Below are 26,089 nucleotides of genomic sequence, written 5' to 3' on the forward strand. Positions count from 1 at the left end.
ACCCCTCATCACTGTCAATCGCTCCCTAAATCACTTCAGCAAGCAGGCCTTTCTAATTGACCTGGCCCGGGTATCCTGGATGGATATTGACCTCGTTCCGTCAGTAGAGGATGACTGGTTGTTCTTTATAAGTGCTTTCCTCTCCATCTTAAATAAGCATGCCCCATTCAAAAAATTCAGAACTAAGAACAGATATAGCCCCTGGTTCACCCCAGACTTAACTGCCCTTGACCAGCACAAAAACATCCTGTGGCGTACTGCATTAGCATCGAACAGCCCCCGCGATATGCAACTTTTCAGGGAAGTCAGGAACAAATATACACAATCAGTTAGGAAAGCAAAGGCTAGCTTTTTCAAACAGAAATTTGCATCCTGTAGCACTAACTAGTTTTGGGACACTGTAAAGTCCATGGAGAATAAGAGCACCTCTTCCCAGCTGCCCACTGCACTGAGGCTAGGAAACACTGTCACCACTGATAAATCTACGATAATCGATAATTTAATAAGCATTTTGCTACGGCTGCCCTTGCTTTCCACCTGGCTACCCCTACCCGGCCACCAGCTCCCCCCTGCAACTTCCCATGCCCCTCACGCGCTTCTCCTTCACTCAAATTCAGATAGCTGATGTTCTGAAAGAGATGCAAAATCTGGACCCCTACAAATCAGCTGGGCTAGACAATCCGGACCCTTTCTTTCTAAAATTAGCCACTGAAATTGTAGCAACCCCTATTACTAGCCTGTTCAACCTCTCTTTCGTATCATCTGAGATCCCCAGAGATTGGAAAGCTGCCGCGGTCATCCCCCTCTTCAAAGGGGGTGACACACTAGATCCAAACTGTTACAGACCTATATCCATCCTGCCCTGCCTTTCGAAAGTATTTGAAAGCCAAGTTAACAAACAGATCACTGTCCATTTTGAATCCCACCGTACCTTCTCCGCTATGCAATCTGGTTTCCGAGCTGGTCATGGGTGCACCTCAGCCACGCTCAAGGTCCTAAACGATATTATAACCGCGATCGAGAAAAGACAGTACTGTGCAGCCGTCTTCATCGACCTGGCCAAGGCTTTCGACTCTGTCAATCACTGCATTCTTATTGGTAGACGAAATAGCCTTGGTTTCTCAAATGACTGCCTCTCCTGGTTCACCAACTACTTCTCAGATAGAGTTCAATGTGTCAAATCGGAGGGCCTGTTGTCTGGACCTCTGGCAGTCTATATGGGGGTGCCACAGGGTTCAATTCTCGGGCAAACTCTATTCTCTGTGTATATCAATGATGTCGCTCTTGCTGCTGGTGACTCTCAGATCCACCTCTACGCAGACGACACCATTTTGTATACATCTGGCCCTTCATTGGACACTGTGCTAACAAACCTCCAAAGGAGCTTCAATGCCATACAACACTCCTTCCATAGCCTCCAACTGCTCCTAAATGCTAGTAAAACTAAATGCATGCTCTTCAATCGAACGCTGCTTGCACCCGCCTGCCCAACTAGAATCACTACTCTCGGTGGGTCTGACTTAGTATATGTGGACAACTACAAATACCTAGGTGTCTGGATAGACCGTAAACTCTCCTTCCAGACTCACATTAAGCATCTCCAATCCAAAGTTAAATCTAGAATCGGCTTCCTATTTCGCAACAAAGCCTCCTTCACTCATGCTGCTGCCAAACATGCCCTCGTAAAACTGACTATCCTACTGATCCTTGACTTCGGCAATGTCATTTTCAAAATAGCCTCCACCACTCTACTTGGATGTAGTCTATCACAGTGCCATCCGTTTTGTCACCAAAGCCCCATATACTACCCACCATTGTGACCTGTACGCTCTCGTTGGCTGGCCCTCACTACATATTCGTCGCCAAACCCACTGGCTCCATGTCATCTACAAATCACTGCTAGGCAAATCCCTGCCTTATCTTAGCTCATTGGTCGCCATAGCAACACCCACCGTAGTATGCGCTCTAGCAGGTATATCTCACTGGTCATCCCCAAAGCCAACACCTCCTTTGGCCGCCATTCCTTCCAGTTCTCTGCTGCTAATGACTGGAATGAACTGTAAAAATCTCTGAAGCTGGAGACTCTTATCTCCCTCACTAACTTTAAGCGTCAGTTGTCAGAGCAGCTTACCGATCACTGCACCTGTACACAGCCCATCTGTAATTAGCCCACCCAACTACCTCATCCCCATATTGTTATTTATTTTGCTAATTTGCACCCCAGTATCTCTATTTGCACATCTTCTTCTGCACATCTATCACTCCACTAGACCCACTAGGCGTCATCCTCCGACAACCTTAGGCACCTCCTCACTCACAGTCGGGACTAATCATCATCCTATTGGTGTCACCTGTGTCTCTCTGTTCACCTGTGTATTTATGCCCTCACTTCCCTGTGTTCCCTTGCTCAGTTTTCTCTGCTAGTTTCTTGATGTCAAGCAGTACGAATCAGTGTCTGATCATGAGATGGAAGTACAGGTACTTAAGAAGTGTTCTCCCTGTTTCATTGTTGTTTTTAGTCATAGTTAGTATTTCGTATTTTTGCTGTCAGGCTGTTTTGCTCCTCCTTTATTTTTCGTGATAAGTCCGTTATTTTGTATCCTGGCTTTGGGACCACCAGTAAAGATCCTTGTTTCACCATCTTTGCCTACTGCCTACTGTCTATCCTGCACCGCACCTGGGTCACACCTCACACCAACCCTTACAGTCGGAGGGCATAGCGGGATTTCTTATAAGCGTCCAGGTTAGAGTCCCGCTCCTTGAAAGCGGCAGCTCTACCCTTTAGCTCAGTGCGGATGTTGCCTGTAATCCATGGCTTCTGGTTGGGGTATGTACGTACGGTTACTGTGGGGACGACGTCATCGATGCACTTATTGATGAAGCCAGTGACTGATGTGGTGTACTCCTCAATGCCATCGGAAGAATCCCAGAACATATTCCAGTCTGTGCTAGCAAAACAGTCCTGTAGCTTAGCATCTGCGTCACCTGACCACTTCTTATTAACCAAGTCACTGGTGCTTCCTACTTTAGTTTTTGCTTATAAGCAGGAATCAAGAGGATAGAATTATGGTCAGATTTGCCAAATGGAGGGCAAGGGAGAGCTTTGTACGCGTCTCTGTGTGTGGCGTAAAGGTGGTCTAGAGTTTTTTTTCCCTCTGGTTGCACATTTAACATGCTGGTCGAAATTTTAGTTTCCCTGCATTAAAGTCCCCGGCCACTAGGAGTGCTCTCTCTGGATGATAGTTTTCCTGTTTGCTTATGGCCTCATAAATATTCTGGTCTACAGCTTATCATGAGATACTCTACCTCAGGTGAGCAAAACGTAGAGAATTCCTTAATATTAGATTTCGTGCACCAGCTGTTGTTTACAAATATACACAGACCGCCACCCCTTGTCTTACCGGAGTCAGCCGTTCTATCCTGCCGACGTAGCGTATATCCTACCAGCTGTATGTTATCCATGTCGTCGTTCAGCCACGACTCGGTGAAACATAAGATATTACAGCTTTTAATGTCCTGTTGGTAGGATATCCTTGATCGTAGGTCGTCCATTTTGTTTTCTGGCTAATAGGACTGATGGAAGAGGCAGATTACTCGCTCGCTGTCGGATCCTTACAAGGCACCCCGACCTACGTCCACGAAATCTCTGTCTCTTTCTCATGCGAATGACAGAGATTTGGGCCTTGTCAGGTGTCTGTAGAATATCCTTCGCGTCCGACTCGTTGAAGAAAAAATCTTTGTCCAATACGAGGTGAGTAATCGCTGTCCTGATATCCAGAAGCTCTTTTTGGTCATAAGAGACGGTGGCAGAAACATTATGTACAGAATAAATTACAAATAACGCGAAAAAACACAGCCATCTCCTCCCGCGCCATTTCTTACTAAAATGGATCCCAATATGTTTGTATAATAATAGTAGTAGTTACCATGATTTCAGTTCATTACTGACTGAGCAGGAAGGGAAACGTGGTTCATGGGGCCTGGCCACCTTAAGTGTTTAGGAATTTGTGGGCTATGTTACAAGTGCTGGTATAGTAACACCCAACAAGCACATACATAATACTGTATATGCACAGTGATTACACCTCAAATGGGTTCCTAGGTGTGGTTCATTTGGAGACCTTGATGAGGGAGAGAGTTCACATCTGTGTTATGAGTTCTGTTTACCACTCGGCACCTGTAAATCCAAACAAATAAGGAGCAGCATTTATGCCAAAATCCATCTCCCATCTTCCATCTTTACTCTCAAAATGGAGCCTCCACCAAACCACATTTCAGACATAAGGGGATATTCAGTGAACCTAGAAATCCCTGTCGGCATGCAGCCTAGATTGCTCTCCCCTCTGTCTTTCCTCTGGCCTCCAGCCAGTGTGGCTCTTGGAATAAAAGGCCCATCAGTAGCTCTGAGACACGATTAGGAGGAGACAAGACTACTTTTTCTCCGCCGTCTCCCCTGTCCATTCTGGGTTCGCAGTGTGTGCGTGAGGTGACAGGCTTAAGGCCTCTTCCAGAAGCTTATTACTGTGCATTCCAAAGCAAAGCCCATGACTCACAGACCTAACCCAGCCCAGAGGCCTCATACCAACAACTCAATGCCCTACCTGCTTTGATTCATTTACATTTACATTTACATTTACGTCATTTAGCAGACGCTCTTATCCAGAGCGACTTACAAATTGGTGCATTCACCCTATAGCCAGTGGGATAACCACTTTACAATATTTTTTTTTTTTTTAATTTTAGGGGGGGGGGGGAAGGATTACTTTATCCTATCCCAAGTATTCCTTAAAGAGGTGGGGTTTCAAATGTCTCCGGAAGGTGGTGAGTGACTCCGCTGTCCTGGCGTCGTGAGGGAGCTTGTTCCACCATTGGGGTGCCAGAGCAGCGAACAGTTTTGACTGGGCTGAGCGGGAACTATGCTTCCGCAGAGGAAGGGGAGCCAGCAGGCCAGAGGTGGATGAACGCAATGCCCTCGTTTGGGTGTAGGGACTGATCAGAGCCTGAAGGTACGGAGGTGCCGTTCCCCTCACAGCTCCATAGGCAAGCACCATGGTCTTGTAACAGATGCGAGCTTCAACTGGAAGCCAGTGGAGTGTGCGGAGGAGCGGGGTGACGTGAGAGAACTTGGGAAGGTTGAACACCAGATGGGCTGCGGCATTCTGGATGAGTTGTAGGGGTTTAATGGCACAGGCAGGGAGCCCAGCCAACAGCGATTGCAGTAATCCAGACGGGAGATGACAAGTGCCTGGATTAGGACCTGTGCCGCTTCCTGTGTAAGACAGGGTCGTTACTCTCCGAATGTTGTAGAGCATGAACCTGCAGGATCGGGTCACCGCCTTGATGTTAGCGGAGAACGACAGGGTGTTGTCCAGGGTCACGCCAAGGCTCTTCGCACTCTGGGAGGAGGACACAACGGAGTTGTCAACCGTGATGGCAAGATCATGGAACGGGCAGTCCTTCCCCGGGAGGAAGAGCAGCTCCGTCTTGCCAAGGTTCAGCTTGAGGTGGTGATCCGTCATCCATACTGATATGTCTGCCAGACATGCAGAGATGCGATTCGCCACCTGGTTAACAGAAGGGGGAAAGGAGAAGATTAGTTGTGTATCGTCAGCGTAGCAATGATAGGAGAGGCCATGTGAGGATATGACAGAGCCAAGTGACTTGGTGTATAGCGAGAATAGGAGAGGGCCTAGAACTGAGCCCTGGGGGACACCAGTGGTGAGAGCACGTGGTGCGGAGACAGCTTCTCGCCACACCACTTGGTAGGAGCGACCGGTCAGGTAGGACGCAATCCAAGAGTGAGCCGCGCCGGAGATGCCCAGCTCGGAGAGGGTGGAGAGGAGGATCTGATGGTTCACAGTATCAAAGGCAGCAGACAGGTCTAGAAGGACAAGAGCAGAGGAGAGAGAGTTAGCTTTAGCAGTGCGGAGAGCCTCCGTGACACAGAGAAGAGCAGTCTCAGTTGAATGACCAGTCCTAAAACCTGACTGGTTTGGATCAAGAAGGTCATTCTGAGAGAGATAGGAAGAGAGTTGGCTAAAGACGGCACGCTCAATAGTTTTGGAAAGAAAAGAAAGAAGGGATACTGGTCTGTAGTTGTTGACATCAGAGGGATCGAGTGTTGGTTTTTTGAGAAGGGGTGCAACTCTCGCTCTCTTGAAGACGGAAGGGACATAGCCAGCGGTCAAGGATGAGTTGATCAGCGAGGTGAGGTAGGGGAGAAGGTCACCGGAGATGAGAGGAGGGGATGGGGTCAAGCGGGCAGGTTGTTGGGCGGCCTGCAGTCACAAGTCGCAAGATTTTATCTGGAGAGAGAGGGGAGAAAGAAGTCAAAGCATAGGGTAGGGCAGTGTGAGCAGGACCAGCAGTGTCATTAGACTTAACATTTACATTACATTTTAGTCATTTAGCAGACGCTCTTATCCAGAGCGACTTACAGTTAGTGAATACATTTTTTTTTTATACTGGCCCCCCGTGGGAATTGAACCCACAACCCTAGCGTTGCAAACGCCATGCTCTATCAACTGAGCTACATCCCTGCCGGCCATTCCCTCCCCTACCCTGGACGACGCTGGGCCAATTGCGCGCCGCCCATGAGTCTCCCAGTCGCGGCCGGCTGTGACAGAGCCTGGATTCGAACCAGGATCTCTAGTGGCACAGTTAGCACTGCGATGCAGTGCCTTAGACCACTGCGCCACTCAGGAGACCTTAGACCACTGCGCCACGCAGTGCCTTAGACCACTGCGCCACTCGGTCCTCCTTAACAAAGGAGGACCGAGCCGGCCGGGAGGATAGGGGACACAGAGAGTCAAAGGATGCAGAAAGGGAGGAGAGGAGGGTTGAGGAGGCGGAATCAGGAGATTGGAGGGAGAAGACATGGTCAGACGAGGAGAGAGCAGTAGGAGTAGCAGTGTTTTCAGTGGTAATCCATGTTTCCGTCAGCGCCAGGAAGTCGAGGGACTGGAGGGTAGCATAGGCTGGGATGAAGTCAGCCTTGTTGGCAGCAGAACGGCAGTTCCAGAGGCTGCCTGAGACCTGGAACTCCAGGTGTGTGGTGCGTGCAGGGACCACCAGGTTAGAGAGGCAGCAGCCACGCGGTGTGAGGCGTTGGTGTAGCCTGTGCGTAGAGGAGAGAACAGGGATAGGCAGAGGCATAGTTGACAGGCTGTAGCAAATGGCTACAATAATGCAGAGGAGATCGGAATGAAATGAACTAAACATCTGGGAAAGGAGAGAGCGGGGCCTCCCTCACCACAACTCCCAAATATAACTCTCCCAACTTCCACCTCAGAAACTATAATTGTTTCACTGAAACACCCGAATAAAACTCTCCCAACTTCCACTTTAGAAACTAGAATTGTTGTAAACTACAGCGGTTCAATATTTCAAGGAATAGACTCAACTTACTTTATTCAGCTAGCTAACTATGACGCCATAGCTAACTAGCATGCTAGCATCCAATAACACACGGTTTAGCACCAATACTTGGTTACAACAAACTACCAATAGTGTGTTAACACACTAAACAGATAATTCGTGTCCGTGTCTAGTTCCTTTCATAACGCAGCAATAATTAAACGTTGGCTAGCTAGCACAAAGATATTGTATTTAGCTGCTACAGTACTGCTACAGTACTAGCTAGTAGTGTTGGCTAGCTAGCAATGGCTACTGTGTTGACTTTGTTTGAAAAAACGGCGTCGCTGCGAACGAATGTAGCTGGCTAAAATTATATTGTATTTAGTTGCTATAGTACTGCTAGCTGGTAGCGTTAGCTAGCTAGCAATGGCTGCAGTGATGACTTTGTTTGAAAAACGGCGTCGCTGCGAACGAATGTAGCTGGCTAGCTAACCTCGATAGTTACTCTATACTACACCTTTATCTTTGATACAAATACAACTATGTAGCTAGCCAACATTACACTAATCAAATCGTTCCATTGTAATGTAATGTGTCATATTACCTGCGGAGCGAAGTACAGCATGACTACTCACCACGCCTGCCTCACCTCCTATGTTGTCTTTATCTACAACGCTTACCGATACAGTGGCTTGCGAAAGCATTCACCCCCCTTGGCGTTTTTCCTATTTTGTTGCCTTACAACCTGGAATTAAAATTGATTTTTGGGGGGTTTGTATAATTTGATTTACACCTACCACTTTGAAGATGCAAAATATTTTTTATTGTGAAACAAACAAGAAATAAGACAAAAAAACAGAAAACTTGAGCGTGCATCACTATTCACCCCCCCAAAGTCAATACTTTTTAGAGCCACCTTTTGCAGCAATTACAGGTGCAAGTCTCTTGGGGTATGTCTCTATAAGCTTGGCACATCTAGCCACTGGGATTTTTGCCCATTCTTCAAGGCAAAACTGCTCCAGCTCCTTCAAATTGGATGGGGTCCGCTGGTGTACAGCAATCTTTAAGTCATACCACAGATTCTCAATTGGATTGAGGTCCAGGCTTTGACTAGGCCATTCCAAGACATTTAAATGTTTCCCCTTAAACCACTCAAGTGTTGCTTTAGCAGTATGCTTAGGGTCATTGTCCTGCTGGAAGGTGAACCTCCGTCCCAGTCTCAAATCTCTGGAAGACTGAAACAGGTTTCCCTCAAGAATTTTCCAGTATTTAGCGCCATCCATTATTCCTTCAATTCTGACCAGTTTCCCAGTCCCTGCCGATGAAAAACATCCCCACAGCATGATGCTGCCACCACCATGCTTCACTGTGGGGATGGTGTTCTTGGGGTGATGAGAGATGTTGGGTTTGCGCCAGACATAGCGTTTTCCTTGATGGCCAACAAGCTCAATTTTAGTCTCATCTGACCAGAGTACCTTCTTCCATATGTTTGGGGAGTCTCCCACATGCCTTTTGGCGGACACCAAACGTGTTTGCGTATTTTTTTCTTTAAGCAATGGCTTTTTTTCTGGCCACTCTTCCGTAAAGCCCAGCTCTGTGGAGTGTACAGCTTAAAGTGGTCCTATGGAAAGATACTCCAATCTCCGCTGTGGAGATTTGCAGCTCCTTCAGGGTTATCTTTGGTCTCTTTGTTGCCTCTGATTAATGCCCTCCTTGCCTGGTCCGTGAGTTTTGGTGGGCGGCCCTCTCTTGGCAGGTTTGTTGTGGTGCCATATTCTTTTAATTTTTTAATAATGGATTTAATGGTGCTCCGCGGGATGTTCAAAGTTTCAGATGTTTTTTTTATAACCCATCCACAACTTTGTCCCTGACCTGATTGGAGAGCTCATTGGTGTTCATGGTGCCGCTTGCTTGGTGGTGCCCCTTGCTTAGTGGTGTTGCAGACTCTGGGGCCTTTCAGAAAAGGTGTATATATACTGAGATCATGTGACACTTAGATTGCACACAGGTGGACTTTATTTAACTAATTATGCGACTTCTTAAGGTAATTGGTTGCACCAGATCATATTTAGGGGCTTCATAGCAAAGGGGGTGAATACAAATGCACGCACCACTTTTCCGTTATTTATTTTTTAGAATGTTTTGAAACAAGTTATTTTTTTCATTTCACTTCACCAATTTTGACTATTTTGTGTATGTCCATTACATGAAATCCAAATAAATATAAATTTAAATTACAGGTTGTAATGCAACAAAATAGGAAAAACGCTGAGGGGGATGAACGTTTTTGCAAGGCACTGTATAAGGGTTACAATGACAGTGCAAAAACAAATGTAGTACTGACAGCTACTTGAGTCCAATACCGTGGGTGGAGCCATTTTGGAAAGATTGATGATTGCTCTCACATAGTTTTCTCTTCTGTTAAGAACATAGGGCCTTCCTTCACGTCAGTGACTGACTGCATTCCTAGACTCTTTCAGGAGGCAATTTTGGAACAGGGGTTACTACAAAACAATGACTGCAGCATGAGTAAAGTAAGTCTTTGTGTGTAGGTTCAGCAGCCGATTGCTCAGGTCAGTGTATGAGGCCGCAGCAACACAAAAAGCTTTTGGCAAGAGCAGTTTCTCTGAATATATTCTGCTCCGCTGGTGAGCAAGCAACACCAGCCACAAATCCCTACCTTGGCCAGATGACATGCTGAATGTGCAGAAATAGAGGGACGAGCAGACAAGAAGAGAGGGAAAAAATATAGTGGGCTGCCATGCAAATTAAATGCAGATTCTGTATATATGGGATTTTTTCATGTCACAAGTGAAAAAAAGGGAAAGATGAAAAATTTAGAGAAATTAACATAGTTGGGGCTGGCAGGGGCCCTTGTTTCATTTGGCGGAATGCAGCCAGTACGGTTACAGCCCGATCATTATCCAGGAATCCTCCGAAATGCAGAAACAACCCCAACGCCTTCCTTTCCCTCTCCTCCTTCACTCTTTCTTTCCTTCTCTCATTCTCTTCCTCTCTCCTTCCTTTCTCTCTCCCTCTCTGTCATTCCCCCTCTCTCTCTTTATCCCCCTCTCTCACTCTCCCCCTCTCTTTTGTTTTCTGTCTCTGGGGTAATTTAAAGACAATTGTACAAGCCCCTAACAGAATTGTGGTGCAGTGCAGAGGGGGACTGTTTGGGGGTTTGAGTAAAGCTGCTGGTGTTTTAAGTGCGCCACAAAAAATCACTGGCAAATGTTGGGTTTAACATTTACGAGGCACACTGTTGGCCAAAAGCTGAAAAAACTAAAATATTAGGAATAATATAACAAAAACCTGATCTGCAGTATTGCGGGAAATGAAGCCATTTCGGTTCTTGTCGCTTATTATTATGAATTCTAGAAGAACGGGGAATTCTAAGGGAATGTGGTGTGTTAGTATGGCCCCATTGCGGTCTGGGGCTTTACAGTAAACAGGAGAAGAGAGATGGGCTCTTACAGCACAAACCAATGGAACCAAAACCCCAGTGGTTAAATTAAAAACGTATGTGCAGGAAAACTCCCCAAGTACAGTACTAGCTTTACCATTTGATTTAATCTAGACTGTAGTAGCCATTTAGACTGTAGAGTAGTCAAAACTGTAGGTTAGTCTTGGAACATAAAATCAATGGGGTGTCTAGACAAAGGCCTGAGAAAAATCCAGACTGGTCGTTCTGCGCTCCCAAGCCCACACAGCGAGCCTTTGGGTGTATCTGTAACCGAACAAGTAGGTCTGGCATAATATGGACACACGCACACACACACACACACACACAGCAGAGGAAACAGTGAGAGTCTCCACCATATTCCCTACACATAGTGCACTACTTTTTCTTATTATGAATAGCCCATTATGTAAATTACTGCTGGTATGATAGTAGTAGACAATTTTGTCATTCTCCTCTCCTTATACACTGAGTGAACACCTTCCTAATATTGAGTTTTGGTTCCATTGGTTTGTGCTGTAAGAGCCCATCTCTCCTCTCCTGTTTACTGTAAAGCCCCAGACCGCAATGGGGTCATATTAACGCACCACATTCCCTTAGAATTCCCCGTTCATCTAGAAATCATAATAATAAGCGACAAGAACCGAAACGGCTTCCTTTTCCGCAATACTGCAGATCATGTTTTTGTTATATTATTCTTAATTTTTTTCCTTTTTCAGCTTTAGGCCAACAGTGTGCCTCGTAAATGTTAACCCAACATTTGTCCGTGATTTTTTGTGGCGCACTTCAAACACCAGCAGTTTTACTCAAACCCCCAAACAGTCCCTCTCTGCACCGCACTGCAGTTCTGTTAGGGGCTTGTAAGGGAATTAGAATTGCCTTTAAATTACCCCAGAGACAGAAAACGAAAGAGAGGAGGAGAGCGATGCCATTTGTGACACAGACGCTGAGACATTTGGTTCCCTTTTCCAACCCATGCGTCCTGCGTTAGACCAGCATCTATTATCGTTAATTCATAACACTGGAATCCATCTGTCATCACTGACGAGGAAAAACAATATAGTTCTAACTACTGATTAAAATTCATATTTGCCTGTCATGGCAAAGAAACATAATAATAAAACCCCAAAACTGCTTATATCCAAAATAACCAAAACATTTCCCTAAGATTTTCCAAGGAAATTTCTATTTTCCACCCAGTGAACCTGAGTTTGGGTTTCAAAGCTGTCCCCCTCCTTTACATTATCTCATCTCCTGTCGAAGCGCCTTCTCTCTTCTCCTCCTAAATCTACTCCTAATTCTCCTCAGCTCCTTAATGCATCTGAGCTTAGGCAGAGAGCTAAGGTTCTGGCCTCCGCAATAGCGTCAGTGCATCACCCTGATGGCTGTCTGGAGCCGGGCCCTGCCTCAGCTGGCTGGGAGGCCCAGGACCAGGCCTCATCTTTGGGCTGGGAGACGGGCGAGATGAGGCTGTGGTGCTATTGGCCTGGATGTGGGGATGGGTGTCTGGAGCCAGACCCTGCCTCTTCTTACTTTGAGGCCCAGGACCAGGCCAAATCTTGGGTCTGGGAGCCGGGGCTGTGGCTGTGGCGCCATGGCCTGGAGGTGAGGATGGTAAGTGGGGAGGAGCTGTGAATGGCCATTGCTCAATTAAACTTTCCTCAATTCCTCGTATCTTCTCTCCTCGCCTCCTTCTCAAAACCTATTGGAAAAGAAGGTCAGTGTGGAGGTACCTTCTCCTTTAATATGGTTGATAAGTAGGCGAGGAGATAGGATGTGAGGAATTGCAGAAAGAAGAATTGAGAAACAGCCCCTGACTGAGGGTGACTAAATCAATTTCCCTGCTGCTGTGAAGTGAGTGACCACACAGGGTTGACAAACAGTTTGAAGGGATACATTCAGAATTTTTCTATACCCAGGATGTCACCCAAAAATAGTTTACTATGGTTCCACAATACTGGGCGGACCATGCCAGAGGGGTATACTACGAAGGAAGCTGGATCTACTCAGGGTTTTCTAAACCTAGCCAGCTTCAGTTAACTTCACATTCCAGCTCAGGCTTCATCCATACTATGACGGTGGATATTGCTCGTCCGCCTGCCGCTAACTCTAGCAGGTTTGTAACTGCGCATGCATGTTGCACGAGGCTAGTCGAATGCCGAACTCTTCATTGAGACAATGCTGAAACAACAATCCATGGGTGAGTCAGTGCCACATTTTAATTTGTGCCAAAATCAAAAATGAAAGAAAAGTTATCTTGCAAATTCAGCAGGCTATGGTGTGAAATAGGCTTGTAGAAGTGCCATCTTTATTTTAGTACTTATCATCAATGCCGTCTTTGGTGTGCTTTGGTGTACACAAGCACCTTTCCCCCCCAATCCTATCGATAAAATAATTGTATTAAGTCATACAAAAGTTTTACTGTGCATGACATTTCAAATGCATTCTGTCATTACTACAGTAAATTTGTAACGTGATAGGTATTTTAACACACAAAAAAACATTTGATTAATAAAATATTGAATCAGTCATCTTCCTCAAATGAAGGGGAGGATGACAATCTTTGCGAGAGGGAGGGAATTGGCATGAAAAGATTTGGCATGGGTCCCCAGATTCTCAAAAAGTTATACAGCTGCACCATCGAGAGCATCCTGACCTGTTGCATCACCGCCTGGTATGGCAACTGCTCGGCATCCAACCGTAAGGCGCTACAGAGGGTAGTGCGTACAGCCCAGTACATAACTGGGGCCAATCTTCCTGCCATCCAGGACCTATATACTAGGCGGTGTCAGAGGAAGGTCCAAAATATTGTCAAAGACTACAGTCACCCAAGTCATAGACTGTTCTCTCTGCTACCGCACTGCAGCGGTACCAGAGCGCCAAGTCTAGGTCCAAAAGGCTCCATAACAGATTCTACCCCCAAGCCATAAGACTGCCCCCCCCTTTTGTTTTTACACTGCTGCTACTCACTGTTTATTATCTATGCATAGTCATTTTACCCCTACCTACATGTACAAATTACCTCGACTAACCTGTCGAGGTTATATTGTGATAAATGTAACTATTTTGCTCAATAACAACAAATACAACAATATATATTTTTCTATGGACAGTTAGACCTAGTTTACATTAACGGCAGAGCTCTAGACAAAAAAAATGTCCAGTACCAAGTAAGACAACTGAGATGGGAGCCTATAATTAAAAAGTAAGCTATTTCATCTAACATATCCAGAAAATGCATGATTGATATTTTGATGTCAAAATACTATCCAGAATTATCTGATTTATTTTTGGCCCTTCAGGGTGGCTCTGGGGGCCAGAAAGGGGGAGAAGATCAATAATTAGTGATAGGAGGGAGAGGGAGAGAGAGAGAGAGAGAGAGAGAGAGAGAGAGAGAGAGAGAGAGAGAGAGAGAGAGAGAGAGAGAGAGAGAGAGAGAGAGAGAGAGAGAGAGAGAGAGAGAGAGAGAGACGCCCATCCCTCTAACGGACTGTCAACTGTGCATGTTGGGGGGCAGGGATGGGGATGAGGATAGTGGTTCGTGCCTGCCTGCCTGAGTGCATGTGAGGGGTGTGAAGAGGGGTCAGGGTTAGGGTGACTCTGTTGTCAGTCACTTAGAGTGACAGACAGGCGGGCTGTGGGAACCAGTGTCATGGGCCACCAGGGGCCTTCATGGCTGCTTTATGTGTTTATCAAACTGCTGACCCCATCAGCCCCACAGACAGGAAGCACACTGGCATTATGAACGGAGAGAACATGGCGCTGAGAAGGAGGAGGGGGGCAAAGGGGTGCAGAAGAGTTGGATGGGATGGGAGGGAGGAGGGGGTATAGGGTGACTTTGGGATGCAGAAGGGGGGGTGGAAGGAAAGGGGGTACAGCATGGCTTTGGGGTACAGAATGAGGAAAGGGGAAGGAAGGGTGGGGGTTACAGGGGAGCATTGGGATGCAGATGGTGGGATGGGGAGGGGGGGTGGGGGGGGTGGCTCTGGGGGCCAGAAAGGGGGAGAAGATTGAGGATGAGCTGGAGGAGGGAGATGGTGGTGCACTGAAGAGAGTCAACTTGGGGGGAGGGTATACATTACAGGGAAGAAAATGTACTCTATCTCTATGGTGGATCCTGGGCTTGTAGATAACTGTCTGTCTAGCCTGAGTTCCCAAACCACAGCATAGTGTTTTTTCCTTCCCCCTCTAACTAGTAGCTCTGCTCTAGCATTGAAAACCAGATCATGTAGCATTGCAGCAACTGAGCTACTGAGCTGAGGCACCCAGAGACAGACAGAATAGATAGAGATGGAGAGAGAGAGAGGGAGTGAGTTAGCAAGAGGAATGTGCGTGAGAAGGGAAGAGGGATGTAGGGAGAGAGGGATGGAGAATCACAAACAGGGTTTTACTTGTATTATAATGTCAAAGTAGTGCACTATGTAGGGAATATAGGGCGCTTATGTGGTATGCAGACATATTAGCATGTGCAGGTATGCCTGTGACAGGCCCACAGAACCAGTCCAAAACCAAATTCCAATCTCATTCTGGGGGGTATATCCCTCTAAAAATGTACCCTAATCCATAGTTTACATAACTCCCTTTTTATCCCAGCAACAACTCACAACAGGCCTCACACAAACCTCACTCTGTCTTAACAGGAGTAAGTAAAGTAAGCCTGGTCTGATCCAGAATGGCCCACAACTTACTTAAGTTGCCGTTACACACTCTTACACAACTATTACACTACACTGCAACTCAATACTAGTAAGGTGTTCCTAATGTTTGGTATACTCAGTGTATATCTCTATGGTCAGTAAGAGTGAATAGTCTTTATGAGGGTAGGGTAGAATCATGGTAAACCAAAGGATAACCAAAGGATAACCAAGGTTCTCTGAAGGACTGAGTGATCCACCACTCATTCTATAGAGATAACAGCTTTATTCCCCAGAGAATGGACTGTATTGAGCGAGTAACTGTGAGGTTGCATTACATTACATTGACATTTTTACATTGTTAAGGGGTTGGGCAGTGAAGTTATGGGATTTGGCAGTCTTATATGAAGGTGGCCTCTGGCCTCTATATAACTCTGTAAGTCAAAGCTGTGAAAGTGAGCTGCTCTGGTATTGTCTGGGTTGGACTGGTCCAGGCAGGGGCATCTGCAGTCTGGAGTCTAGCCGGTGGAGGGGGGATACCAGGGGTCCGTCTGGGTGTCTGGGTTCGGCGTCCTCCTCTTTCTGGCCCCTTTTACGACCTGAACAGGCCCAGTCCAAGAGAAGGGAGAACTGGATGAGAGAAAGAGAGAGGAAGAGTACGTACCCCGTCTAGTACATTCCTCTACACAGACACACACACAAACACACACGCACGTGTAGCACATGGGGATGTGTAAAACGTACTTCTCAGCCTAAAGTGTCCCCACTTGCACCAGCGAATAGCTAGCTTTTAGCGTGGCGCCGACTGGTAAGACGCTTCAGGAGGGCGGCCACATGTGCTAGCAAGGCAGAGGTCCCGAGTTTGGGACAGGTATGTGCTGAATCGGGAGGAAGTGGTACTCGCTAAGCAAACAGCGTGACATCCTTTACGCACGCACGCACACACACACAAACATACACACAAACACACACGCTACTGATAAAGCAGATATGGAAAGATCTCTCATGATCTCATATCACAAGCCCACGCTGAGTGTATGCTGAGTAATTTTGCCCCCTGACCGCCACTCATTCCTCATCCTGCTCTCTCTACTGTCCTTTAACCCATAAGAGTCTAAACCTTGTCTAAGCCGGGGGGTGGCCTTACTGCTATTAGCCCATACAAATCAAAAGGAAGTTTGTTCTGAAGTGTCTTATATCTGAGAGATATAAGACAGATCAGGAAACATTTTTTTTGTATTTAACCACTTATTTTTGGCAGGGGGGTTCTACTAAGCTACAGTGAGGGAAGAAAGTATTTGATTCCCTGCTGATTTTGTACGTTTGCCCACTGACAAAGAAATGATCAGTCTATAATTTTAATGGTAGGTTTATTTGAACAGTGAGGGACAGAATAGAATAACAACAAAAAAATCCAGAAAAACGCATGTCAAAAATGTTATAAATTGATTTGCATTTTAATGAGGGAAATAAGTATTTGACCCCTCTGCAAAACATGACTTAGTACTTGGTGGCAAAACCCTTGTTGGCAATCACAGAGGTCAGACGTTTCTTGTAGTTGGCCACCAGGTTTGCACATATCTCAGGAGGGATTTTGTCCCACTCCTCTTTGCAGATCTTCTCCAAGTCATTAAGGTTTCGAGGCTGACGTTTGGCAACTCGAACCTTAAGCTCCCTCCACAGATTTTCTATGGGATTAAGGTCTGGAGACTGGCTAGGCCACTCCAGGACCTTAATGTGCCTCTTCTTGAGCCACTTCTTTGTTGCCTTGGCCGTGTGTTTTGGGTCATTGTCATGCTGGAATACCCATCCACGACCCATTTTCAATGCCCTGGCTGAGGGAAGGAGGTTCTCACCCAAGATTTGACAGTACATGGCCCCGTCCATCGTCCCTTTGATGCGGTAAAGTTGTCCTGTCCCCTTAGCAGAAAAACACCCCCAAAGCATAATGTTTCCACCTCCACACCTCCATGTGTGGGGATGGTGTTCTTGGGGTCATAGGCAGTATTCCTCCTCCTCCAAACACGGCGAGTTGAGTTGATGCCAAAGAGCTCCATTTTGGTCTCATCTGACCACAACACTTTCACCCAGTTCTCCTCTGAATCATTCAGATGTTCATTGGCAAACTTCAGACGGCCCTGTATATGTGCTTTCTTGAGCAGGGGGACCTTGCGGGCGCTGCAGGATTTCAGTCTTTCACGGCGTAATGTGTTACCAATTGTTTTCTTGGTGACTATGGTCCCAGCTGCCTTGAGATCATTGACAATATCCTCCCGTGTAGTTCTGGGTTGATTCCTCACCGTTCTCATGATCATTGCAACTCCACGAGGTGAGAACTTGCATGGAGCCCCAGGCCGAGGGAGATTGACAGTTCTTTTGTGTTTCTTCCATTTGCGAATAATCGCACCAACTGTTGTCACCTTCTCACCAAGCTGCTTGGCGATGGTCTTGTAGCCCATTCCAGCCTTGTGTAGGTCTACAATCTTGTCCCTGACATCCTTGGAGAGCTCTTTGGTCTTGGCCATGGTGGAGAGTTTGGAATCTGATTGATTGATTGCTTCTGTGGACAGGTGTCTTTTATACAGGTAACAAGCTGAGATTAGGAGCACTCCCTTTAAGAGTGTGCTCCTAATCTCAGCTCGTTACCTGTATAAAAGACACCTGGGAGCCATAAATCTTTCTGATTGAGAGTGGGTCAAATACGTATTTCCCTCATTAAAATGCAAATCAATTTATAACATTTTTGACATGCGTTTTTCTGGATTGTTTTGTTGTTATTCTGTCTCTCACTGTTCAAATAAACCTACCATTAAAATTATAGACTGATCATTTCTTTGTCAATGGGCAAACGTACAAAACCAGCAGGGGATCAAATACTTTTTTTCCCTCACTGTATATGGAATTGTTTTAAAGAAGGTCATACCAAGGATCATTTTGCTATTTGATTTTGAATTTTAACCTTTTTTCGGGTGAGTTCCAAATATCTCTAACGGTCGCCCCATTGGGATTTGTTTTATGCGCGTGATGTCAGAATGCACTCACTGTTCCAAAATGTGATTGTTACGCAACAGGACAGTTAACCCGCGCTGCCCTCAAACCAAGGCAAGCTGCCTGCTAATTATCTATAGGCTATGTTTCAACTTGTCGAATTCAAATTATTTTTTAAACAAGTTTAATTTTCTGATAACAGTTTGAATTGAGGTGTGTTCCGCCTCCTCATTAATTCACATAGAAGTAGCCCATTTCACTGTTGCGGACAATTTATGTTTGAGGCTTTACTGCTCAGACGAACTTCTCTCTTCGACGAGAGCCCAAGCACTTCCCCAGTGTTTCCTCAGATCAAGTATGCAGACGTGCGAATCTCTAGTCAGAACAGGCCTTGCACTAACTTTTTACCCCTGGTACATTTTCTGGCTGGCGTCCACATTTCCTTCATTGTTATTTTGAAGCAATATTTCCCTTACAAGTAATAACTTTGGACATATGTGTGTTCCTATCAAAGTAAGTTCCTTATTTTCTGTATATGCTGTTGTCACATACCATATGGAGTCTATGTATGGAGCATAATGTATTTACGGTTTTATTGACGCGGCATCAGATTGTAACTATGGTACCTCAGGGTTGCCAGCTCAGACCCCGCTTTGAAGGGTTTTTATTTTTATTTAGCTAATAAAATTATCCTGTATTTGCCCCTCATTTATTGATAAATCCCCCATCATAGTAATATTTCCTGCATCATATCCCCCCACGATACCTTCCCCCATTTCTACCCCCCATGGACTTGAAAACCCCCCACAAATTAAGTGAACCCCACCACAAACCCCCCTAAAATGGTTTCAACCATATCTGGCAATCCTGTTTAACGTTCACTCTACGGTTAGGCTAGGCGGTAGGCTTGTATTTGGCGTAATGATCTGAGAGGTGATCAAAATGTATTTGCTTTGTGATTTGTCAAAAACTGTAAACGACTTGTCAAGTCATGTGCTCCGGTTCTTGTATACGCTGTAACAAGTACGTTGAAGATTTGTAATATGCTGAAAAGTGGCCAATGGGGCGCAGCCATCTTGACTTTGACTTTGTTTATTTGCGTCTTATAGTGAATGGCATTCTGGGATTAGGAGTTTTTACGCTGTCAAACATAAAAAAACATGGCTGCCATCATAAAGAATTTAGCTGCTGTTAGCATCACTTTTCTAAACAATATTAAAGTTCTCCCTTGTGCTCACCAGAGTTGTGGTACATTGTAAACAAGTCTAGCTGTTAGGTCGCTAACTTATGTTTTGTTTTTTTGTCAGTGCAACCTGTTATTTAGACAGGTTATTGAATGAATCTGGCTGTGGATGTGTTCCGTGTGATGTGTGGATGATGAAGTTCGCATTTATCTTTTACAATAAAAGGTGAAATTGAGGAATAAAGTTGTGAAGCAAACAGCTGGAGGCAGGGCTTTCTCCTATAGAACTCAATTTTTATGGAATGGTCTGCCTATCCATGTGAGAAATGCAGACTCGGTCTAGACCTTTAAGTCTTTACTGAAGACTCATCTCTTCAGAAGGTCCTTTTCAGTGTGTGCTAGGTTATCAGCCGGTCCTGGCACCTTGGCATCAGAGCCAGATCGAAGCCCTTGCGGTGGACGAGTGGTCTCGGCACTCGGAGGAAACCTGGAACGCTGCGCATGTCCATCTACAGCGAGCGATCAGGCGGCAAAAGGCGACCGCCGATCGCCACCGCAGTGAGGCTCCGGTGTATGCACCGGGAGATTGGGTCTGGCTCTCGACCCGAAACCTGCTCCTTCGCCTGCCCTGCCGGAAGCTGGGTCGGCGGTTTGTGGGGCCATTTAAAGTCCTGAGGAGATTGAACGAGGTATGTTATAGGTTACAACTGCCCATTAATTACCGCATTAACCCCTCTTTCAATGCGTCTCTCCTCAGGCCGGTAGTAGCTGGTCCACTCCAGGAGAGTGAGGTATGAGAGGCTCCTCCGCCCCCGTTGGACATTGATGGGGCTCCGGCGTACTCAGTCCGTTCCATCTTGGATTTGAGGCGTCGGATGGGGGCCTGCAGTATCTCGTGGAGTGGGAGGGGTGCAGTCCGGAGGAACGGTGCTGGGTCCCTAGGAGGGACATCCCTAGATCCCTCCATGTTGAGGGATTTCCACGGAGTCATCCGACTCGCCCTGCTCCGCGTCCTCCTGGCCGTCCCCGAGGCCGGGGTCGGCACACGACTGGAGCCGCGCGGGGGGGGGGGTACTGTCACGGATTCAGCCGAGGCTGCTCCTCCTCCTTGCTCGGGCAGGCTTCGGCGTTCGTCGTCCCCGGAGTACTAGCTGCTGCCGATCTATGTTTCGGTGTTTGTATTGTTTTGGTCTTTGCGGCAGTTGCCCATGTGTGCGGGTCGTATTATTTCCTCTCTTATTGAGGTTGCCTTTGTACTTTGTATTTGCACTGCATCCACTAAAGTTTCTGCCAGTAGCTCGGTGTCCTGCTCTTGACTTCGCCTACCTCATACACGTCGCTGTGACACTATGTGCCGGGGGGCTAAGGTCAGTCTGTTATATATGGTGTAATTCTCCTGTCTTATCTGGTGTCCCTTGTGAATTTAAGTACAGTGTATTAGGAAAGTATTCAGACCCCTTCACTTTTTCCACATTCTGTTACGTTACAGCCTTATTATAAAATGGATTAAATTGGTTTTTTCCCCCTCATCAATCTACACACAATACCCCATAATGGCTAAACAAAAACAGGTTTTTAGAAACATAAGTATTCAGACTCTTTACTCAGTACTTTGTTGAAGCATCTTTGGCAGCGATTACAGCCTCGAGTCTTCTTGGGTATGAAGCCACAAGTTTGGGACACCTGTATTTGGGGAGTTTCTCCCATTCTTCTCTGCAGATTCTCTCAAGCTCTGTCAGGTTGGATGGGGAGCGTCGCTGCACAGCTATTTTCAGGTCTCTCCAGAGATGTTCGATCGGGTTCAAGTCCGGGCTCAGGCTGGGCCATTCAAGGATATTCAGAGACTTGTCCCGAAGCCACTCCTGCGTTGTCTTGGCTGTGTGCTTTGGGTTTGTTGTCCTGTTGGAAGGTGAACCTTCGCCCCAGTCTGAGGTCCTGAGCACTCTGGAGCAGGTTTTCATCAAAGGATCTCTCTGTAGTTTGCTCCGTTCATCTTTCCCTCGATCCTGACTAGTCTCCCAGTCCCTGCCGCTGAAGAATATCCCAACAGCATGATGCTGCCACCACCATGCTTCACCGTAGGGATGGTGGCAGGTTTCCTCCAGGCGTGACGCTTGGCATTCAGGCCAAAGAGTTCAATCTTGGTTTCATCAGATCAGAGAATTTTGTTACTCATGGTCTGAGAGTCCTTTAGGTGCCTTTAGGCAAACCCCAAGCGGGCTGTCATGTGTCTTTTACTCAGAAGTGGCTTCCGTCTGGCCCCTCTACCACAAAGGCCTGATTGGTGGAGTGCTGCAGAGATGGTTGTCCTTTTGGAAGGTTCTCCCATCTCCAGAGAGGAACTCTGGAGGTTCCAAACTTCTTCCATTTAAGAATGATGGAGGCCACTATGTTCTTGGGGACCTTCAATGCTGCAGAAATGTTTTGGTACCCTCCCCTGTGCCTCAACCCAATCCTGTCTCAGAGATCTACGGACAATTCCTTTGACCTCATGGCTTGGTTTTTGCTCTGACATGCACTGTCAACTGTAGTACCTTATATAGACAGGTGTGTGCCTTTCCAAATCATGTCCAATCAATTGAATTTATCACAGGTGGACTCCAATGAAGTTGTAGAAACATCTGAAGGATGATCAATGGAAACAGGATGCACCTGAGCTCAATTTCGAGTCTCATAGCAAAGGGTCTGAATACTGAATACCTAAATAAGGTATTTCTGTTTTTTATTTTTAATACATTTGCAAAAATGTCTAAACCTGTTTTTGCTTTGTCATTATGGGGTATTGTGTGTAGATTGATGAGGGAAAAAATGTTTTAAATAGTGTCTGAATATTTATGCAAATACATTTGCAAAAATGTCTAAAAACCTTTTTCGCTTTGTCATTATGGGGTAGTGTGTGTAGATTGATGAGGATTTTTTTAAATATCCATTTTAGAATAATGCTGTAACGTAACAAAATGTGGAAAAAGTGAAGGGGTCTGAATACTTTCCGAATGCACTGTATGCTCCCTCTAATTCTCTCTCTCTCCCTCTCTCCCTCCCCTCCCGGAGGATCTGAGCCCTAGGACCATGCCTCAGGACTACCTGGCCTGATGACTCCTGGCTGTCCACAGTACACCTGGTCGTACTGCTGCTCCAGTTTCAACTGTTCTGCCTGCGGCTATGGAACCTTGACCTGTTCACCGGATGTGCTACCTTGTCCCGGACCTTCTGTTTTTGTCTCTCTCTCTCTCTCTCTCTCAAACCAGCGCTGATTGAACCTGCTGGACATTTATGAACGTTTGAACATCTTGAAGAACAATCTGGCCCTAATGGCCATGTACTATCTCCACAAGGCACAGCCAGAAGAGGACTGGCCACCCCTCAGAGTCTGGTTCCGCTCTAGGTTTCTTCCTAGGTTCCTGCCTTTCTAGGGAGTTTTTCCTAGCCACTGTGCTTCTACATCTGCATTGCTTGCTGTTTGGGGTTTTAGGCTGGGTTTCTGTATAGCACTTAGTGACATCTGCTGATGAATAAATACATATAATTGATTGATTGATTGAAGACCTTTATTTTCCATCAGTACAACACATTGTTTAGATGCTTTACAGACAACAATGCTGTTAAGATGCATTTGTTGCATCATACCTTCTGTTGCTACTGTTCCAATCACATATTTGCGATGGTACAATGCAGGGACCACCTAACAATGATCACAAATATGTGATCGTACGCATGAAAGGGCACTTTTATTTGGTTAGAGGGTTTTTTTAATGGATTTTTATTTGGATTTCATGCAATGGACATACACAAAATAGTCCAAATTGGTGAAGTGAAATGAAAAAAATAAAAAATAATTCCAAACCAAAGAATTCTACAAAAATAAATAATGGAAAAGTGTTGCGTGCCCCTAAATAAGATCTGTTGCAACCAATTACCTTCAGAAGTCACATAATTAGTTAAATAAAGTCCACCTGTGTGCAATCTAAGTGTCACATGATCTCAGTGTATATATATACACCTGTTCTGAAAAGCCCCAGACTCTGCAACACAACTAAGCAAGGGGCACCACCAAGCAAGCGGCACCATGAAGACCAAGGAGCTCTCCAAACAGGTCAGGGACAAAGTTGTGGAGAAGTACAGATCAGGGATGGGTTATAAAAAAATATCAGAAACCTTGAACATCCCACAGAGCACCATTAAATCCATTATTAAAAAATTGAAAGAATATGGCACCACAACAACCCTGCCAAGAGAGGGCCGCACACCAAAACTCACGGACCAGGCAAGGAGGGCATTAATCAGAGAGGCAACAAAGAGACCAAAGACATCCTGAAGGAGCTGCAAAGCTCCACAGCGGAGATTGGAGTATTTGTCCATAGGACCACTTTAAGCTGTACACTCCACAGAGCTGGGCTTTACGGAAGAGTGGCCAGAAAAAAGCCATTGCTTAAAGAAAAAAATAAGCAAACACATTTGGTGTTCGCCAAAAGGCATGTGGAGACTCCCAAATATATGGAAGAAGGTACTCTGGTCAGATGAGACAAAAATTTAGCTTTTTTGGTCATCAAGGAAAACGCTATGTCTGCCGCAAACCCAACATCTCCCAGAGAACACCATCCCCACAGTGAAGCATGGTGGTGGCAGCATCATGCTGTGGGGATGTTTTTCATCGGCAGGTACTGGGAAACTGGTCAGAATTAAAGGAATGATTGATGGCGCTAAATACAGGGAAATTCTTGAGGGAAACCTGTTTCAGTCTTCCAGAGATTTGAGACTGGGACGGAGGTTCACCTTCCAGCAGGACAATGACCCTAAGCATACTGCTAAAGCAACACTCGAGTGGTTTAAGCGGAAACATTTAAATGTCTTGGAATGGCCTACTCAAAGCCCAGACCTTTATCTAATTGAGAATCTGTGGTATGACTTAAAGATTGCTGTACACCAGCGGAACCCATCCAACTTGAAGGAGCTGGAGCAGTTTTGCCTTGAAGAATGGGCAGAAATCCCAGTGGCTAGATGTGCCAAGCTTATAGAGACATACCCCAAGAGACTTTAAGCTGTAATTGCTGCAAAAGGTGGCTCTACAAAGTATTGACTTTGGGGGGGTGAATAGTTATGCACGCTAAAGTTTTCTGTTTTTTGTCTTATTTCTTGTTTGTTTCACAAGAAAAAATATTTTGCATCTTCAAAGTGGTAGGTATGTTGTGTAAATCAAATGATTCAACCCCCCCCCAAAATCCATTTTATTCCAGGTTGTAAGGCAACAAAATAGGAAAAATGGGGGGTGAATACTTTCGTAAGTATATACATTCTACAGACCCTACTGAGTACTCCCTACTTTTACTTTGGCGCCCAGAATAGTTTTTGCTCTTTATGCCAATATATATTCCATATACAGTGATTCGCATTGGGGGCATTTATATGACCATGGAGCATGTTTTAAAACCCACATTTAATGCTAATGTCACTTAAATATGAACAAATATGAATCATTGTTAATGTTTAGACAATCATTTTTCATATACAGTGGGGAAAAAAAGTATTTAGTCAGCCACCAATTGTGCAAGTTCTCCCACTTAAAAAGATGAGAGAGGCCTGTAATTTTCATCATAGGTACACGTCAACTATGACAGACAAATTGAGAAAAAATAATCCAGAAAATCCCATTGTAGGATTTTTAATGAATTTATTTGCAAATTATGGTGGAAAATAAGTATTTGGTCACCTACAAACAAGCAAGATTTCTGGCTCTCACAGACCTGTAACTTCTTCTTTAAGAGGCTCCTCTGTCCTCCACTGTTACCTGTATTAATGGCACCTGTTTGAACTTGTTATCAGTATAAAAGACACCTGTCCACAACCTCAAACAGTCACACTCCAAACTCCACAATGGCCAAGACCAAAGAGCTGTCAAAGGACACCAAAAACAAAATTGTAGACCTGCACCAGGCTGGGAAGACTGAATCTGCAATAGGTAAGCAGCTTGGTTTGAAGAAATCAACTGTGGGAGCAATTATTAGGAAATGGAAGACATACAAGACCACTGATAATCTCCCTCGATCTGGGGCTCCACGCAAGATCTCACCCTGTGGGGTCAAAATGATCACAAGAACGGTGAGCAAAAATCCCAGAACCACACGGGGGGACCTAGTGAATGACCTGCAGAGAGCTGGGACCAAAGTAACAAAGCCTACCATCAGTAACACACTACGCCGCCAGGGACTCAAATCCTGCAGTGCGAGACGTGTCCCCCTGCTTAAGCCAGTACATGTCCAGGCCCGTCTGAAGTGCATTTGGATGATCCAGAAGAGGATTGGGAGAATGTCATATGGTCAGATGAAACCAAAATATAACTTTTTGGTAAAAACTCAACTCGTCATGTTTGGAGGACAAAGAATGCTGAGTTGCATCCAAAGAACACCATACCTACTGTGAAGCATGGGGTTGGAAACATCATGCTTTGGGGCTGTTTTTTCTGCAAAGGGA

At 45.7% G+C, this 26,089-nt stretch overlaps 1 protein-coding gene across 1 annotated transcript in view; it reads right to left on the minus strand.

Moving 5' to 3' along the window:
- Positions 1–15,891: 15,891 nt before the first annotated feature.
- Positions 15,892–26,089, minus strand: part of LOC121581341 — a 200,333-nt gene continuing 190,135 nt past the window's right edge. The window contains exon 12 of the mRNA XM_045223699.1: positions 15,892–16,080. Coding sequence (XP_045079634.1) covers positions 15,892–16,080 — 189 coding nt within the window. The remainder of the gene's footprint in view (positions 16,081–26,089) is intronic.

This window comes from Coregonus clupeaformis, chromosome 1, assembly GCF_020615455.1.
Source record: "Coregonus clupeaformis isolate EN_2021a chromosome 1, ASM2061545v1, whole genome shotgun sequence".
NCBI lineage: Eukaryota > Metazoa > Chordata > Actinopteri > Salmoniformes > Salmonidae > Coregonus > Coregonus clupeaformis.